An 18,610-nucleotide genomic window follows, 5' to 3' on the forward strand; every position below is an offset into this window, starting at 1 on the left:
CCTCTGCATAGATCCTCATCTCCCCTCTCTGGTCCTTCGTGATTTTGAATCCTCCATTACCATAGAGGAACTATACACAGCAGTAAAGGCTGCTAAATCTGGGAAGGCATCGGGTCTGGATGGATTTAGTATGGTATTACAAGACTCTTTTATCCTTGTTGGGGCCATATATGATTAAACTGTTTAATGCTTTGGGACTTTCCACTTCGTTCCTTCGTTCTTGGAACTTTGGATTTTACTACTACTATCAGAAGTTAATCCTAGCAGCTATTGGTGTGTGTGTTTTATAGCCTATCCTGAGGAACTTTCTATTGGTGGACGGGTTTATGACCTCACTTTTTAATATGCACACTGGTATATAGTGTACGATCGGACATTGGAGTGGACGGATTGGTTCATCTTTTTGTTTCTCAACTTTCTGCACCTTATGAGACATTTAACACGTTTTTACTAGTTGTATGTCCATAGTAAGCGCTGTTAATGCTTGTGATGTTTACATTTTGAGCATATTTGTTTATAAATCACTTTACATAATGTAGACCTGACGTTACACCGTATATACCGCTCCTAAAGCACCCCTGCCCATTGAAATCGATGGGCAGCGCCACTGAAGTGCCTGCAAAGCTTTGCCGGAGCTTTTAACCCTTTATTGGGCCACTATCGGGGGTTAAAAGCTAAAACGGTAAAGCGCTGCTAAAATTGGCGGCACTTTACCGCCGACACCCCAGTGCTGTCGGCATGAAAGGGCTCTTATAGAAATGGGAAAATTCCTCTTTCATTTCCACGATTTGCACTATAATATGTTATTTTGAAATAAATTTATGTATTAAGTGCAATATTGAATTAACTTTGACGCATAGTTCTTTTGAATAAAGAATTTGAGGGGAAAAAACCCCCCAAAAAAACGATAAAGCTCAAAAACACCTGAAAAACGTTGTATGGGAAAAATGCGAAAAAACGTGAAAAACCGCCCAAAAACGCAACGCTCAAATGTGAATGCAGCCTTAAAGCAGAAAACAAGACAGTGTAAGTTTGTGTAATTGCCACTACTTAAATAGATTAGAGCTTCTGTCTTTAATTGGGCCGATGATGTCTGGTAGTGAGAGAAAAGAAACCTCAGGGGTTTAGACTTTATAAAATATGAAAGCCTCAGACATTCACCTGCCAAAAGCAGATTAGTATTAAATCTGTTTTGTTTCGGTTAATTAAAAAAAAAAATAGTATGAGTGATTTGTAAATACGACTGCAGAGAAAGAACTATTAAAGAGGAAGTAAACCCTGATGGGTTTACTTCCTCTTTCATTCCCTGCAAAGGCAAAGCATAATGGACTACTATGCATCGCATAGTAGTCCATTATGTGTCACTTACCTGACACAGGAGGCAGCGAAGTCGCCCCTGTCCCCTGTAGTCCGCCGCATCCATCTTGCTGGTGGCGTCTCGCAGCTCCGCCGCTGTCATTCGGCGAAGCCGCGATGACGTCACTCCTGCGCATGCGCACGGGAGTCGACACGCGTGGCAGCTCCATTTTTGGAAATGCCGCGCTCAGTGCGCCTGCGCGCCGCGCCGTAGACAGCGGTGCCCGTTTTCGGGCAAATATCTCCTAAACCATATAGGTTTAGGAGATATTTCTTGGACCTACAGGTAAGCCTTAATCTAGGCTTACCTGTAGGTCAAAGTGGTTTGTAAGGGTTTACAACCACATTAATATCTTCATACAGACTTTATTTTCTATTTTGTGTGATGAGCCCAGCAGGTGAACTTCTCCTCCCAACAGTGACTCAGCAGGCTCCAAAATTTCTAACATAGACACAGAGCAATAGTGGCTGAAGAGGAAGGGGGCAGGGTGATTTGAACTGTTATGTTGCATGACTTCAGTGCTTTTCCTGGGAACGTTGAAAACGAATTGCTCCACAGTAACTGCAGCTGCAGAGGTTAGCGAGGGGCTTGGTTTAAATCTCCTGTTACTGCTTGTTAACCCACTAAAGCCAGCATAACGCATAAATACGATGTTGTGGGCCTTCTGACGTGTGTGTGTGTGTGTGTGTGTGTGTGTGTGTGTGTGTGTGTGTGTGTGTGTGTGTGTGTGTGTGTGTGTGTGTGTGTGTGTGTGTGAGAAAGGGGTCTAAAACATACTGTTTCACCCTGCTCTGCATATGCTCAGTTCTCTTATTTTTGGCATTGTGCTCAATCAGAGCCACTAGAGGCCAAGCTGCTGAAAGCCTAAAGATTTACTGCTGCTCAGAGGCTTTGGGCTTCAGCAAGTAGAGACCGGAACATTGCTGGAGGCAATTTACAGAGCACACTCATTCTGGTAGCATAATTATTAATGTGAATTGTATGTTCCTTACTAAAGAACATTTATTTCTTCTTAAGTTGTTATGGGTAAAGTTTAAAATCTAGAGAAAAAAAAAAAACTTGTGTCCAATATTTGGTGTTTTGTTTCTGGCTCCAGCAGCTGCTCTGACGCTTCACTGGTTACAGTAAATAAATCCTGATATGACATGCATTATTTATGGGGAAAGTAACAAGCTCGTTTCAAAACTATGAAGTAATATATGTTCTTGCTGCCAATTTTCTTACAAAATGCACCTCTTGACAAAGCTTGTTGATTCTTCAGCATTGTAAGTCAATGGAGAACCATATCCTATTCTTCATTATAGTGTTGTAGATAACAATAGACAGATCGCTAACTTGCCACCCATCCTTTACCTCCCCTCTGCAAACAAGAAGAGGGGAGGGGGGTGGTAACTGTACTGAGGCTCTTTGTATTTATTTTATCTTAATTCTGTGAATAAATTCAGGTAGAAAAAAATGCTTATCTTTTAGTATTACTTTAAAGCTTATCTATACCCAGAAATGTAATTTATTGCAGATAACCCGTCCTTGGCTGTAGAGGTTGCACTCATTTTTATTTATTTATTTTTTTAAGACTTTTTTTTTTTTCCTTTATTTTAAACTGGCATTGCAAATACATTTTGACATGTGGGGCATGGCATCCATACATATATGTATGCTGTATATAATAAACTGTATAGATCCTTCAATAGATATCCTACCTGTTCATCAAAAGCTCTACAAATTCTAAATGATTAGAATATTAAGCCTAAGTTCACACTAATGTGGTAAGGGAAACGCTTGGATCTTTTGTGCATTTCCGCTTTTGCAAAGCGATGCGTGTGCCAATCAGGACTGGTGCAAGGATTTTTGACACCCCAGGCAAAACCGAATTTTTCCGCCCCTGAATCCACCCCCTTTGCCCGAGCATCAGAGTGACAGGAGTCGGCGCTAGAGGAAGAATGCGGCTGCAGTAGAGAGCACTGATCATGGAGGTGCTCAGGGGATGTTTGCTTTCATTCCATCAGGACATGTCCTCCAGTGCTGCGCCTCTATAATGACACTACATGGCGGCTGCCTGCGTAACATGCAGCAAAGGCATCCCCTTGGATGTGCATGCTTTATCCTAACAGCGCCCACTAGAGGTTATAACATTTATTACAGAGGTATTTATAATACAGCACTGAAAACTTGCATAGCACGGAGAGTAGAGAAACCAGCGGCTGGGCGCCCTAGGCAGCAGTGCACCCTAGGCGGTCGCCTAGTTTGCCTAGTGGTGGCACCGGCCCTGGTGTCAATACAAAGTTACTGACACTGCACATGCTGTGCATTTGCCTGCACCAGATCAAATGGTAACGACCATGTGACCCAGTTGCTGTGTGGCTCCAAAAAAGGTGCATGCACACCTTTGGTGTGACGAGGTGTAATTTGAGCCTTTTCAATAGAAATTAGCTCAATCTGTACTGCACTGAATTGCATGTGAAGTGCTAAGGAGGATGGGGCAGATCCTGTATGATTCACATACTGTTCATAGTGTGAACCAAGGCTAAGGCCGCGTACACACGCGCGGACTGTTCGCCCAACTTTGTCCGTCAAACAGTTTCGGCAAACAGTCCGCTCAAAATTAGCATGGACGGACATGGCCACACACGACGAACGAACAGTTTGCTGAAACCGTGCGCGATGACGTGAACGGCACGTACGACGGGACGGAAAATACGACGTCCTATACACTGCATTATAACTTTCGGCGTGAAAATCCTTTCTGAGCATGCGCGCAACTTTGTTTGACGAACAAGCCTACACACGAGCGGACTGTTCGCTGAAACAAGGTTTCAGCGGACAGTTTTACGGAATTTCCGAAAAACCTTGTTCGTCCAACTGTCCGCTGAAACTGTCCGCTGAAAGCCCACACACGAGCGGACTGTCCGCCCAAACACTGTTCAGCGGACAAAGTTGGGCAAACAGTCCGCCCGTGTGTACGCGGCCTAAGCTTCTCTGCTGGAGATGATTCGGAACGGAGTTACCGAATACCACGTAACCAAAAATCCATAGTTACAAATTGATCTGTTTATTGTTTCACGGGTCAAATTTTTATTGCACCAATGTATCTCTTTTAATTGTAAAAAAACAAAACTTTTGCACCCTAGACGCATTTAAAACCTCTAAAAATCTTTACCTTGCTGCGTGTGTGCGTGTGTGTGCGTGCGTGTGCGTGTGTGCGTGTGTATAGTATTTTATTTTTATATATATATATATATATATATATATATATATATATATATATATATATATATATATATATAATAAATTAGTACAGACCAAAAGTTTGGAAACACCTTCTCATTCAAAGAGTTTTCTTTATTTTCATGACTATGAAAATTGTAGATTTACACTGAAGGCATCAAAACTATGAATTAACACATGTGGGATTATATACTTAACAAAAAAGTGTAAAACAACTGAAAATATGTCTTATATTCTAGGGCAGGCATGTCCAAAGTCCGGCCCGCGGGCCAATCGTGGCCCGCATTCCGGTTTCGGACGGCCCGTCTGGTCATGTTCCCATATATATCTTTTGTGGCCCCCAACGAATCCCCGATCGCCGGGGGCCACAAAGGATAGATGTGCTGGCTGCCATGGAGGGGGCGGGACGAGTGCCTTGGATACAGGACAGCGTCCTGTGTAAAAGGAAGTCCCGTCCTGCGCTGCCATTGGACAACCGTTTTGTCCATCACAGGAGGCGGGACTTTCAATTAAAGAGGCCGTCGATAGAAACAGGAGTTTCTCCTGTATGTCTGTCGGCGCTCATCCCGCCCCCTTCCCTGTCTCCTCCAAGGCTGCAGAGGACATGAATCAGGCTGCACTGATGGTAATGGTGAGTCTGCATTCATGAAAATGTGTGGGCTGCATTCATGGCAATATGGGGGGTGCATTCATGGCAATGTGTGGCAATATGGGGGCTGCATTCATGGCAATGTGGGGGCTGCATTCATGGCAATGTGGGGGCTGCATTCATGGCAATGTGGGGGCTGCATTCATGGCAATGTGGGGGCTGCATTCATGGCAATGTGGGGGCTGCATTCATGGCAATACGGTGGGGGCTGCATTCATGGCAATACGGTGGAGGCTGCATTCATGGCAATACGGTGGAGGCTGCATTCATGGCAATACTCTGGGGGCTGCATTCATGGCAATACTCTGGGGGCTGCATTCATGGCAATACTCTGGGGGCTGCATTCATGGCAATACGCTGGGGGCTGCATTCATGGCAATACGCTGGGGGCTGCATTCATGGCAATACGCTGGGGGCTGCAGATGGGCACTGACCCTTATTTTGCTTCACATGTCTTTATTTAAAATGTAAGATTTTTTTTATTTTTTTATTTTTCCTGAGACTTCCTTTTTAAAGTTAAGGTGCGTGGTATAAGCCGATTAAATACAGTATATCCAAATAACACACCCGAGCTCATCTGTTCACCACACACAGCACAAAGGCAAGATAATTCTTGTTGGGCCGTGTATTAGTGCTCGGATGAACACACTTAGACCGAATTTTAATGGTTTAAAGAATGTCAGACAAAATGGTTGGCCCTCGAGCATGTTCACTTCATCAAATCTGGCCCTCTTTGAAAAAAGTTTGGACACCCCTGTTCTAGGGTCTTCAAAGTAGCCACCTTTTGCTTTGATTACTGCTCCGCACACTCTTGGCATTCTGTTGATGAGCTTTCCAACAGTCTTGAAGGAGTTCCCAGGATTAGGGCTGCAACTAACGATTATTTCCATAATCGATTAATCGGCCGATTATTTTTTCGATTAATCGGATAAAAAAAACCTGAAAAAGGGGAGAAATATACATACATACACACACACACACACACACACACACACACACACACACACACGTGTCCCCCCAGTATAGATGACACATTCCTCCCCTCTCACATGGTGTCACTGCCCCACCTCCTCTCAGTGCTCCCCTCTCCCCCTCCGGTGTCTCTGGTTTTCTCACCTCTTCATGGTGACAGCGGCTCCTCCTCGGTTTGCCGGGGTGGTGTGGGGCGGAGTCTCAGTCCGGACCCGCCACACGTGACTCGGCCGACTCCTCCGAATGGAGCGAAGGGCACCCCGAAGGCGGGAGATGGATGCACGCATGTGCAGAGCACAACCTCCAATCACGGCAGCGCTGGAAAGCGGCCTGGCGAGGGCTTGCCACGCCTGCGCTCTGCGGCGGGTCTATCGGAAGGCTGCTGGGTAGAGGGAGGTAGAGGGAGGAGGAGCCAAAAGCAGCGCAGGCGCGTTGCTGGCGGGACGTCAGCTGGGTGGAGAATGCAAGCAGGCGTAGCTGCGTGCTCATGGACGTGGTGCATGCGTAGGACACGGGAGGATACACAGGATTCTAACGGACCAGCAGGGGGGGAGGTGCGGACTAGGGGTGCAACGGATCAAAAAACTCACGGATCGGATCGTTCCTCGGCAGTAAAAATGCCATAGGTGTGAATCCAGCCTGACGAAGGCAAGCATAGGAGGTAACAAGGCAGCTAGAGAGCAGGAGCATAAGCATAACAAAAATACCCTGTACAGCTCTAGCATAAAACAATTTCTAGCAAGTGCTTATTTTTCTCAATAGCTTAAGGTTTAAATGATGTGTAGCTTTGATATGAAATCATTTGCAGCCTAAATCTTCATACTCTGGTTTACAGAGCTGACATCAATGTTAAATACAATGATAATTCTCCTCTCAGCATGGTGCGGACCAACTAATCGATAATGAAAATTGTTGTCAACGATTTTTATTATCGATAATATCGATTAATCGTTTCAGCCCTACCCAGGATGCTTAAATGTACCCTTTTCCTAACCGCCCATTTTTTGCGCTATGGCACTGCGTCACTTTAACTGACAATAGATCAACATATATTAATTGGTTTGCGCAAAAGTTATAGTGCCTACAAAACAGGTTGATTTATGGCAATATTTATCATTATTATTTTTTTATTCTTTGATAGTAATGTTTTTTTTTTTTATCGGGACTGCAACTTGCGCTGGACAGATCGGAAACTTCTTTTTTTTTAAACCATTGACATTTATACAGCAATCAGTGCTATAAATAGCCACTGGTTACTGTATAAATGTCACTGGCAGGGAAGGGGTTAACACTAGGGGGCGATCAAGGGGTTAAATGTGTTCCCTCACTGTGTGTTCCAACTGTGGGGGATGGGACTGACTGGAGGAGTAGACAGATTGGTGGTCCTATATACAAGAAAAACACGATCTGTCTCCTCTCCTCTGACGTGCTTTGTCACAAGTGATTGTGAGTGCCCAGCGGACATTGCGGCCGCCAGGCATGTGCATCCTCACCGCAGTGACATGCATCCCCTATATCCCTTAAAGCGGTCACCGTACAGCTACGGTGATTTACGCAGGGGAGCCGTTCAAACGATGGCGGGCAGTCGGCATGTGGTTAAAGCGTTACTAAACCCACAACAGTGAAATCAGTCTGTATATGCAGTAAAGCATGCTTGTTATGCTCACTGTGGAATTTAAGGGATTAATCCTCCACATTGTGATCCTCCCCTACTTCCACAGTCCCCAATCCATTTGCTGTTAGTACAGAGCTTTGGGGGCACTCTGCACATGCTCCGTTTGGTGTGCTAGAGAGTTGTTTGTCTTTTTTTTGTTTTGTTTTTGGGAGTGTGCATGTGATCAGCACAGGGCCAATTAGCACTGTCAAGACAGAGGGTCAGAGGTCATGCAACCTCATAGGACAGCCAGCCAAGCTTTAACCAGTACTTGGCTGGAAACTGATAGAAGTCACAAATACTGCTGATGCGAAAGGGTATTTAGCAGTTTATACTACTACTACTACTACTACTACTACACTAAAATAATTGTAGTTGTGTACTGTGGGAGACCAGATATAGCGAATGCAGGGTTTTGGGTTTCGGAACACTTTTAACTGTGCTCAGATACTGTAAGGCAGAGCTAAGCATGTATTTCCATAGTACATGACAAGAACTTTCCAGCTGTTTTTTTTTTTTTTCCCCATGTGGTACCTGTGTGCTGTACAGTACACCTTGATGATCTAAGGTAACTGGGCAATGTTCCACTCTACTTCACAACTCGATGATGGTACCACCCAGGTCCTCCCTTTCCGGGTCAGATTTCTGCCAGCGATCTTGCTTGAAATCCAGTGGCAAGTGCACACAGAGAGTAAACATCTATAGCTGAGATCATTTGGATTACTGGGTTTGCCTGGCTCTGAAGTTCAACAATAAGGTGGCACCTCTGTGCTTTTTCTTTAGCAGTGCAACAACCAATTCATAGATGTGAGAAAAACATTAAAAATCGTATACAATCCAAAGCTGATCCTTGTGGCAAGGAGATCGCTGGGTGCAGGCTTCCTTTAACTGCATGTCCAGATAGAGCACAGAATAAATAGGATGGTACACATAGACACTGCAGAAATGCAACAGAGACGGTATTGTTCTGTAAACAGAGCACACAGCGCATGAACTCTGCAAAAGCACACATGCATAAAGATAACAAGTATCACAGCAAGCTGAAATTTCGAAAAAATTAAAAGCACTTGAGCTTTCTGCATAGAATACGATTGGCTAAAACTAACTAAAAAAATTAATAAATAATATATAAACGTAGAAAAGCAGGGTAGGTGCAAACAATATACTACACCGTGGAGCATCCATTACAAATAAACAGTTACTACCTAAATATACTAGATACACAAGTGCATAAAGAAGACATGGTTACTGTTCAAAAGGACTGTTACGATTTACAGAAGGCCACAATGAATTAAGAGCCCATAGCTTCAGCCTAATGAGGATAGGAAAAAATACATAAGTAATAGGGACGGTAAAAAAAGGGAGTGGGTGTATGTGTATATGTGTGTGTGTATATATGTGGGTGTATGTATGTGTGTGTGTGTGTGTGTGTGTGTATGTGTATATGTATATATATATATATATATATATATATATATATATATATATATATATATATATATATATATATATATATATATATATATATATATATATATATATATATATATAATCTAAATCATATTTTTTTTTTATTGAAACATAAACAAATACTCAAAGTAGACAAAAAATACAGTGCACAACAAAGAACAACCACGAAAAAAAAAGATGTAAGAAGAGCCTACCTAAATGCCAATGCAATAAAGTAAATTGCATAATAAAAATGTACAAAAAACTGACTCTAGATATGTGCCCTGCTTTTTAGAGATGTACATAGCAGCGATACTTAAACTCAAATCCAAACTCGTATGATCTAACCAATCAAACCTATTAAATGAGTTCCTGAGAGAAAAAATAAAGTATGTCTCTCATAAGAAATACACTTGTTAAGATCAAGTATCCAGCCAGAAAGGGTTGTAGGGTGCGGGGGAAGTCCACTTAAGGGCAATTTTCCTATGAGCCTCAAACCGCACCTGCTCAACCGCGTTCCGCATTGATGGTTTAAAGTGGAGCTCCACCCAAACAAAGGAAGCTCCGCTTATCTGCTTCCTCCTCCTCTTCCGGTGACACATTTGGTTTTGACAGGTACCTGTCCCCACTTCCGGGACACCTGGCTGCAGCGAGGTCCCCCGAAAGTTCGGCCTCCCTCCTCCTTCCCCCGCCGCCGGCCATTCACAATGCACAGCGCTCTACGTTGATGCACAGTAGGGAGCTAACTGTGATTGTATAGGCTATGGCCACCTTTTATACATCTAAAGTTACTAGTTGTGCTTTCAGTGCCACTGATTGTTATCGGCACACCAAACACAGAAGCAAACATGGATTTTGCCATGTGAAAAAAAATGAGGGGCAAATACTGCACTGTAGAAAACATGAAAACCACAAAACTCCAAACATCCCATTAACCACATATAGTGCAGCCAATTGAAATTAACAGGCTTTTTTTCAGTGTGATATGTAAATATATGTAAAAGATGTAAAAATATTAATGAACAAGGCAAACAAAACAGAAAAAAAAAAGTTTAAATATTAGTTAATAAAATAGGAAAAATCACCAGGAAAATTATAATTAAATGGAGAAGCATAATAAGGAGTTAATTAGGGCTGATTAAACTAATTATTAATAAGGGGTTCAACAGAGGACCGTTTTCATTAAGAAAAAAATATTTTTTACTTGTCAGGTTGCTTTAACTGACTTCATCTGCAGCTCAAAGATCATCCTTTTTGATCTGTATATGAAAAACAAGTTACAAAATGAAACGATGTTTCATTGTAGCTTTCTGTATTTGTATTTGTGGTTGAGCAATGTTGTTGATAAACATTGGCAGACTGCTTTTTTACATTTTTATTTGACAGCTCCTGCTGCCGGGATCTTCTCGGTGTACTCTGCAATGCAGCTGTGATTTATCAGAGCTGAATTGTCGTATACTGGGATGGGGGATCCCAGCAGGACTGGACATATGAGACATGCCCTGTGTACAATGATTACATTTTTTTTGGGTGTGTCTAGTATGTCCAGAGGCTGCAACTGGTTAAGGAGTGTCAACATTTTGTTGTTGGTTTGTTGTATCTGGAAACTGCAACAGCTACTTCTAGATTTCTGCACTGGAAATAGATGACCAATAAGACAATTGATCATTTCTATTTTTTTTTTTTTTTTTTTATATGAACATATTCCGTAGGTTTAACACAAATGTATCTTTTACATTTTTTCTTTCTCTTTCCCTCAGGTCACTCATTTCTCATACTACACCAGCAATCAAGCAAGTGCCTTAAAGTAGACAATGAGCGGCTTACGCTGGACAACTGTTTAGACACTAGTAACAAAGCACTGTGGCAATGGGGCTCCAGTCATCGACTCTACAGCCTGGAATCTCAAAAGTGCCTTGGACTAGACCTTTCCAAATCCCAAGAACCTTTGAAACTCATCCCATGTGACTCTAAACTGATGCTGTGGTGGCGATGTAGTGGTGGACATGTGTATGGGGCTTCAGGATATGGACTTGGTGTAAAGAATGGAACAGTCACTGCAATCCTACAGGCCACAGATGAATGGAAGGTGAATGGCACATCTGAGAACATTTGTGAGGCTCCATATCATGGTATACACTCATTTTCTTCTATATACTATTTTAATGTTTTTACTGTCTGTTTTACATTTTCCTTCCCTAGAGTGTGTGTGTGTGTGTGTGTGTGTGTGTGTGTGTGTGTGTGTATATGTATGTGTGTATATATATATATATATATATATATATATATTATATTATATTATAATTTCAACTGCCCCTTCCTGTCTCCTGAGCTTGTGTTTGTCAGGCTGCATATTGCCCCTTGGGACCAGTAAGTAGTCTTTAGAAGTAAAAGGGGAGCAACTTTTGCAAACTTTGCATCTAGTTTTAGTGATTTACAGCACATCTGGAAAGTATTCACTTTTTCCACATTTTATGTTACAGCCTTATTAAAAAAGAGATTAAATTCATTATTTTCCTCCAAAATCTACAAACAATACCCCATAATGACAACAAGAGTTTTTTTTTTTTTCTTTTTTTTTTTTTAATCTTTGCAAATTTATTTTAAAAAAAAAAATGAAAAAAATTTCAAACTCCTCGATGTTCAAACGGGTTTAAGTGTGGGCTCTGGCTGGGCCACTCAAGGACATTCACAGAGTTGTCCCATAGCCAATCCTTTGGTATCCTTTGGTCTTTGTCCTGTTGGAAGATAAAACTTTGCCCCAATCTATGGTCGAGCGCTCTGGAGCAGGTTTTCATCAAGGATGTCTCTGTACGTTGCTGCATTCATCTTTCCCTCGATTAGTCTCCCAGTTCCTGCCACAAAAAAAAAAACCTCCTCACAGCATGATGCTGCCACCACCATGCTTCACTGTAGGGATGGTATTGGCCAGGTGATGAGCAGTGCCTGGTTTCCTCCAGACATGACGCTTGCCATTCAGGCCAAAGAGTTCAATCTTTGTTTCATCAGACCAGAGAATTTTGTTTCTCATGATCTGAGAGTCCTTTAGGTGCCTTTTGGCAAACCCCAGGCAGGCTGTCATGTGTCTTTTACTGAGTGGGCCTTCCGTCTGACCACTCTACCATACAGGAATGATTGGTGGAGTGCTGCAGAGATGGTTCTTTTTAACGGTTCTCCTCTTCAGAGAAAAACTGGAACTCTCTGACCATATGGTTCTTGGTCACCTCCCTGACTAAGGCCCTTCTCCCCTGATCACTCAGTTTGGCCAGGCGGACCGATCTAGGAAGAGTCCTGGTGGTTCCAATCTTCAATTACGGATGATGGAGGCCACTGTGCTTTTTGAGATCTTCAATGCTGCAGAAGTTTTCTGTACCCTTTCCCAGATTGTGCCTTGACACAATTTTGTCTCGGTGGTCTACAGACATTTCCTTGAACTTCATGGCTTGGTTTGTGCTCTGACATGCACTGTTAACTGTGGGACCTTATATAGACAGGTGTGTGCCTTTCCAAATCATGTCCAATCAACTGAATTTACCACAGGTGGTCTCCAATCATGTCGTAGAAACATCTCAAGGCTGATCAGTGGAAACGGGATGCACCTGAGCTTAATTTTGAGTGTCATGTCAAAGGCTGTGAACACTTGTGTACATGTGATTTTATTTTTATTTATTTTTTGTATTTGTTTTTTACAATTTTTTCATAGATTTGCACAGATTTCAAACAAACATCTTCTTTGTTGTCATTATGGGGTATGGTTTGTAGAATGTTGAGGATAATAATGAATTTAATAATTTTTGGAATCAGGCTGTAACATAACAAAATGCGGAAAAAGTGAAGCGCTGTGAATACTTTCTGGATGCGCTGTTTTTTGCAAAATCTTCACTGGTTATTTGAGAGGAAATATGACATTTTCAAAAACTTAGGTGGCACTCTAGGACTTCTAATTCTATCATTTATGGAGGTTAAGGCCCCTTTCACACGGGGACGGATTCCATTTTGGTGGAGATCGATCCATTAATCCCCGCTGAGCAGGTGGTTGATCGGTCCGTCTCTGCTCAATGTGCAGAGATGGACCTGTCAGAGTCCTGTTCTCCTATATGGGGAGATCGGAAGAAAATAGACGGCCTGTCTGTTTTCCTCCGATCTGACCCGCTGGACTTATGGTGAATGTATCGCCATCTGTCTCTTTACAGCAGATTTTGTTGGATCGAATGTCAGCGATCGGGTCCGCCTGAAAAACAGACATGTGGACCTGATTGGTCAAACCATGTGAAAGGGGCCTTAAGGCCCGGTTCACGCTATTGCGATGTGAGAACCCTGCGAATCATCAACTGCGGGTTCCCGCATCGCACCTGGAACGCACGGCAGCTCACACTGCCATATGCAAACTGCTGGGGAGTGTCATTATATGTTAACGACACCCCCATTTCAGCTTGCATATCGCACTGCAAACTGACAGTTCGGACATTAATCGGATCGCATATGTGTGAACACACATGCGATCCAATTCTGGTCCGAACAGAAAAAAGGGTCTTGTGCATGTTTGCACCGAATGCGGTGCGATATCAGCCATATTATCTGTATGGCTGACATTGGATATAATGTGAACAGCGGTGCTCTGCGCATTAAATGCGATGTCTGCCATTGCAATAGTGTGAACCGACCCTAAAGTTCCTTGCATCTTCCAGTTGATGATTGTTAGATCATTCAAGCATTGTTCTTGTACTGAGGGGGGGATACTTAAAGCAGATCTTCACCTAAAAAGAGACGTTCCACTTTATTCCTCATTTCTTTTTGGGGGGAAGGGGGGGGGCTAGTATTTAGTTTACATAGATACCCTCTCCCACTCAGCATAGGCAGTCTGAGTAGACCGTCGGTATCCCCCCCCCCCCCCTTTGTCCACAACCTCTAGGGCATGTCACAGGTCCCACAAAGTGCAGCATGGCAGGAAGACTACAGTTAACATGTTGGCGCAGGGGAACCCAAAGAACTAGGCCTGGGTGGCGAGAGTGCTGGATCCATGGACAGACAAGTGTCCTTTTCTTAAAAGTCAGCAGCTACACGATTTGTAGCTGCTGACTTTTTTTTTTTCTAGGGTGATGATTCTCTTTAAATTTTACATTGTACAATCTTGTCACTCAAATGAAATGGCTAACTAATTCCCATCTGAAAAATATGTCTTATCACTCCTTCTTTTTTAGAGTGCAATTGTACTTTCCTCTGTGTAGACAGGTCCTTAAAATGATAGATTTACCGTTTAAATTTTTTCTGAAAAGGGTTTACTCTGCAACCTCCCAACTTACCTCTGTCGGTGATACAGTTTCACCATCCATGCAGCTTGGTGCAGCGATCTTGGGGTTTGAAAACTGTGCTGTTCTTTCTTTTCTTGGGGAACGCCAGGACGGATCAGAGCAGTTCTAATTGATCAGTGCCATCGCAAGACTGCACTGACCAATCAGAATTGCTGTGATCCATCCTGGCATCCATAGAGAAAGAGGAGGAAGAACAGCATGGTTTTCAAACCCCAGGCCCGCTGCACTGGGTTGTGTGAATAGTGAAACTGTATCGCCTTTTGGAGGTAGGTGTAGGGTGGTGGTCTTTCCTTTTCACTTTTCTGAAAAAAATAAATAAAATAAGTTTCACTTTAGGTTGTTGCACCTACGTTATGGGTTTTTCCAGCAATATCCATACCATCACCCTACTGGTGACACATTCCTATCATTCTGACTTTAATCTAGATGATGAAACCACCACAACACCCTTGTTTCAGATTATGTAGAGGCATTTTTGAGGGGCCTGGAGACAGACTAATGTGGGTGGATCTTCCAACTAGTGTTTGAGAAACTCAAACCATGAGGTCATCTAACCAAATACTACCGGAATTGACCTCTCGGGTTTGGGTGAAGTTGCGGTTCTTCACAAATTGCCATATTTTTATTTTTTTTTACTTTTGTAACCTGGTAATGTATTAGTTGAAGGGCATGGCTTGATAGCGCACAATGCACAGGGAAATATCTAAAGCTTGAAGCTTTAGCTGACTTGTGGTGTCTTAAAAAAAAAAAAAAAAATTACCAAAGGAATACCTTATTGCATTTATTCAGTATACAGACATAACCTTATTCAACACAGGAAAGTTATAACCACATTAACATTTTGCTTTCGGTTTCTGGTAGGCTTTGTTTGCTTTTGAAAATAGTTTGTAATCTAATATGTTAAGCATCTCTCACCAGACAGATTAAATTAATTTTAGGTTGGGTCCATGTGTTTCTGCTTTGCAGAGATTCTGCCAGAGGGGTTGTGATGACCCGGTGTTTGGTGATACGCTGTATGTTTATCCTTGGATTTACAAATGGAAATTATTTATATTTATTAAACCTTAATATTATGGCCTTACTGCAGCCATATTGCTGTTTAAAAATAATTCCCCATCATAGTTAAAAAGTTCAGCAATCTGCTTTGCAGATGTGCCCTCTGTTTTTTGCTTTCTTCATGACTCTGAAGCAAGTGAACAGGGTAATAAAAAAAAAAAAAAAAAAAATCCTGGTGATGGCCTTGGTACACGACCTAAAGTCAAATGGTTAAGCTGTCCCATGCTAGTCCGCAGGGACACCGGAGATGTTGTGCAAACACGGCAGCCGTGGCAGTCTACATTGGCAACTAGGCTAATGCAGAAGTGGAGGGATGCCATGTTTGCAGTAGCATCAACAGCAGGGAATGCAGAAGTGCCAGCTAAGTAAATGCTGCATGGCCTTATCTAGGGGTGTACTAGGGGGGCTGCCCCTCCCCCCCAGATTTAAATTGCACCCCCACCTACAACCACTCCACCTCCCCCCACAGCACATACATAGGTTACATTCACACCAGGAATTGGGGCCCGTGTGAATTGTAGTCGCAGTGCCTCCTGTGGCACTTAGCAGGTAGGTGCGGCTGCCAGCTCCCATCTACTACAGTGACATCCAGCAATTACCTGCAGTGATTATTGCAAGCAATAACTGGTTGTGTAGAGGGCCTCGAATAGGTGCGGCCACCGGCGACCTGTCAGTATAGTGAACATGCCCAGCAGTAGGGCTGCAACTAACGATTATTTTCATAATCAATTAATCGGCCGATTCTTTTTTTCGATTAATGTGTGTGTGTGCGCATATATATATATATATATATATATATATATATATATATATATATATATATATATATATATATATATATATATATATATATATATATATATATATATATATAATATAATTATAATTTCTCCCCTTTTTTAAAAAAAATAATAAAAAAGGGGATATATATATATATATATATATATATATAATATATATATATATATATATATATATATATATATACACATACACACACACACACGTGTCCCCCCAGTATAGATGACACATTCCTCCCCTCTCACATGGTGTCACTGCCCCACCTCCTCTCAGTGCTCCCCTCCCCCCCTCCGGTGTCTCGGGTTTTCTCACCTCTTCATGGTGACGGCGGCTCCTCGGTGTGCCGGGGTGGTGTGGGGCGGAGTCTCAGTCCAGACCCTCCACACGTGACTCGGCCGACTCCTCCAAATGGAGCGAAGGACACCCCGAAGCCGGGAGATGGATGCACGCATGTGCAGAGCACAACCTCCAATCACGGCAGCGCTGGAAAGCGGCCCGGCGAGGGCTTAACGCTCCTGCGCTCTGCTGCGGGTCTATCGGAAGGCTGCTGGGTAGAGGGGGGAGGAGGAGCCGAAAGCAGCGCAGGCGCGTTGCTGGCAGGACGTCAGCTGGGTGGAGAATGCAAGCAGGCATAGTTGCGTCCTCATGGACGTGGTGCATGCGTAGGACACGGGAGGATACACAGGATTCTAACGGACCCGAAGGGGGGAAGGTGCAGACTAGGGGTGCAACGAATCAAAAAACTCACGAATCGGATCGTTCCTCGCATCAGAGTCACGGATCGGATCAATTTTCGGATCAGCAAAAAAAATAACACTATCCCCGTCCCCCACAGCCACATTGTTTATTTAAATAAAAGGTATAACACTATCTCCCCCCCCCCCCCCCCCCCCAATAAAATGCAGCTTATTACAAGCATAAAAACATAGTCAGCATATAACTGATGATTTGCGCCAAGCTCACCACTGATCAAAGTTCCTCCAAACAGACCTCCGTGATGAGTCCTGGGATGCCTATTGGCGCAAATCGCCAGTGATATGCTATGTTTTTATGCTTGTCATAAGCTGCATTTTGTTGGGGGGGAGATAGTGTTTTGTGCCTTTTTATTTAAATCAACAATGTGGCTGTGCCAAGCAAGTGGAAAGGCATAGATAGGATTAGATAATAACTAACTACTATCTAATAGATAGTAGTTAGTTATTAGGTTAGATTAGGTAATAAATGTAGTGGTACCTGCATAAAAGAAGTTTTGAATGAGGGCAGGCAAGGCATCCAGCGTGACTCCTCCAGAATTTATTCACTTGGGCTGACACAGGCTGAACGCTGCGCTGGGGGTGACGTCAGCGTGCAGCTTGCCGCCGCCGGGTGTACAGAGATGGCCGCCAGCTCCGGAGCTAGGCCGAAGCTGCGGTCTTTCCTAAGGCCGTGGCCCGCTCCGCGGATCACAAGGTGCGGACCAACTAATCGATAATGAAAATCGTTGACAACGATTTTCATTATCGATTATTATCGATAATATCGATTAATCGTTTCAGCCCTACCCAGCAGTCACACCTACCCATTGAGAGCCACAAAAGGAACTGCTTATCAGCCATTCTTATGGTTCATGTATTTTATGTGTGGCTCAAAACAATTTCTCTTCTTCCTATGTGGCCCAGGAAGGTCAAAAGGTTGGACACCCCTGATTCAAGGTCCACACCAAGCTTTGCATTTTAAGAGTAGCTCATATATTTAGTACAGGTTTGGCTGAAAACCTTGGCTTGTCCTTTCGGAGAGCCTGTTTTAGGGTCACCCTAGGGAGTGGATTACAGGCTCTTCAGAAGTTGGATGAGAAGGTTGAAAGAAGGTTGGCTGCATGAATGCTGCTTCCCTCCTTGGGGAAAGTGATTTAAGAAATAGTGTTGGGTCCCCTTGTTATAGAAGGTGGTAGACAGATGTCTCACCTAAGAGCCCATCCAATCTCTGAGTGAGTAGGTATATTTGAAAAGTCAGGAAATGTGTGTTTCCATTTGATTTTGTTAAGCATTGGCTCTAGAGGTGGAACTTTTCTCTGCAGTACAATTTACACTGTCCACTTAGCTTTAGAAATTTAAATAAATCATGAATATAATGACCCTGCCCTTAAATCAATTGCA

At 43.0% G+C, this 18,610-nt stretch overlaps 1 protein-coding gene across 1 annotated transcript in view; it reads left to right on the forward strand.

Annotated features, from left to right (window-relative positions):
- LY75 (lymphocyte antigen 75) overlaps positions 1-18,610 on the forward strand; it is a 200,633-nt gene that overhangs the window by 38,626 nt on the left and 143,397 nt on the right. Inside the window, exon 2 of the mRNA XM_077447606.1 lies at positions 11,067-11,438. Coding sequence (XP_077303732.1) covers positions 11,067-11,438 — 372 coding nt within the window. The remainder of the gene's footprint in view (positions 1-11,066; positions 11,439-18,610) is intronic.

The sequence above is a fragment of the Lithobates pipiens genome, unplaced genomic scaffold (genome assembly GCF_037356315.1).
Source record: "Lithobates pipiens isolate NorthernLeopardFrog02 unplaced genomic scaffold, aLitPip1_a1.2 Scaffold_22, whole genome shotgun sequence".
Lineage (NCBI taxonomy): Eukaryota > Metazoa > Chordata > Amphibia > Anura > Ranidae > Lithobates > Lithobates pipiens.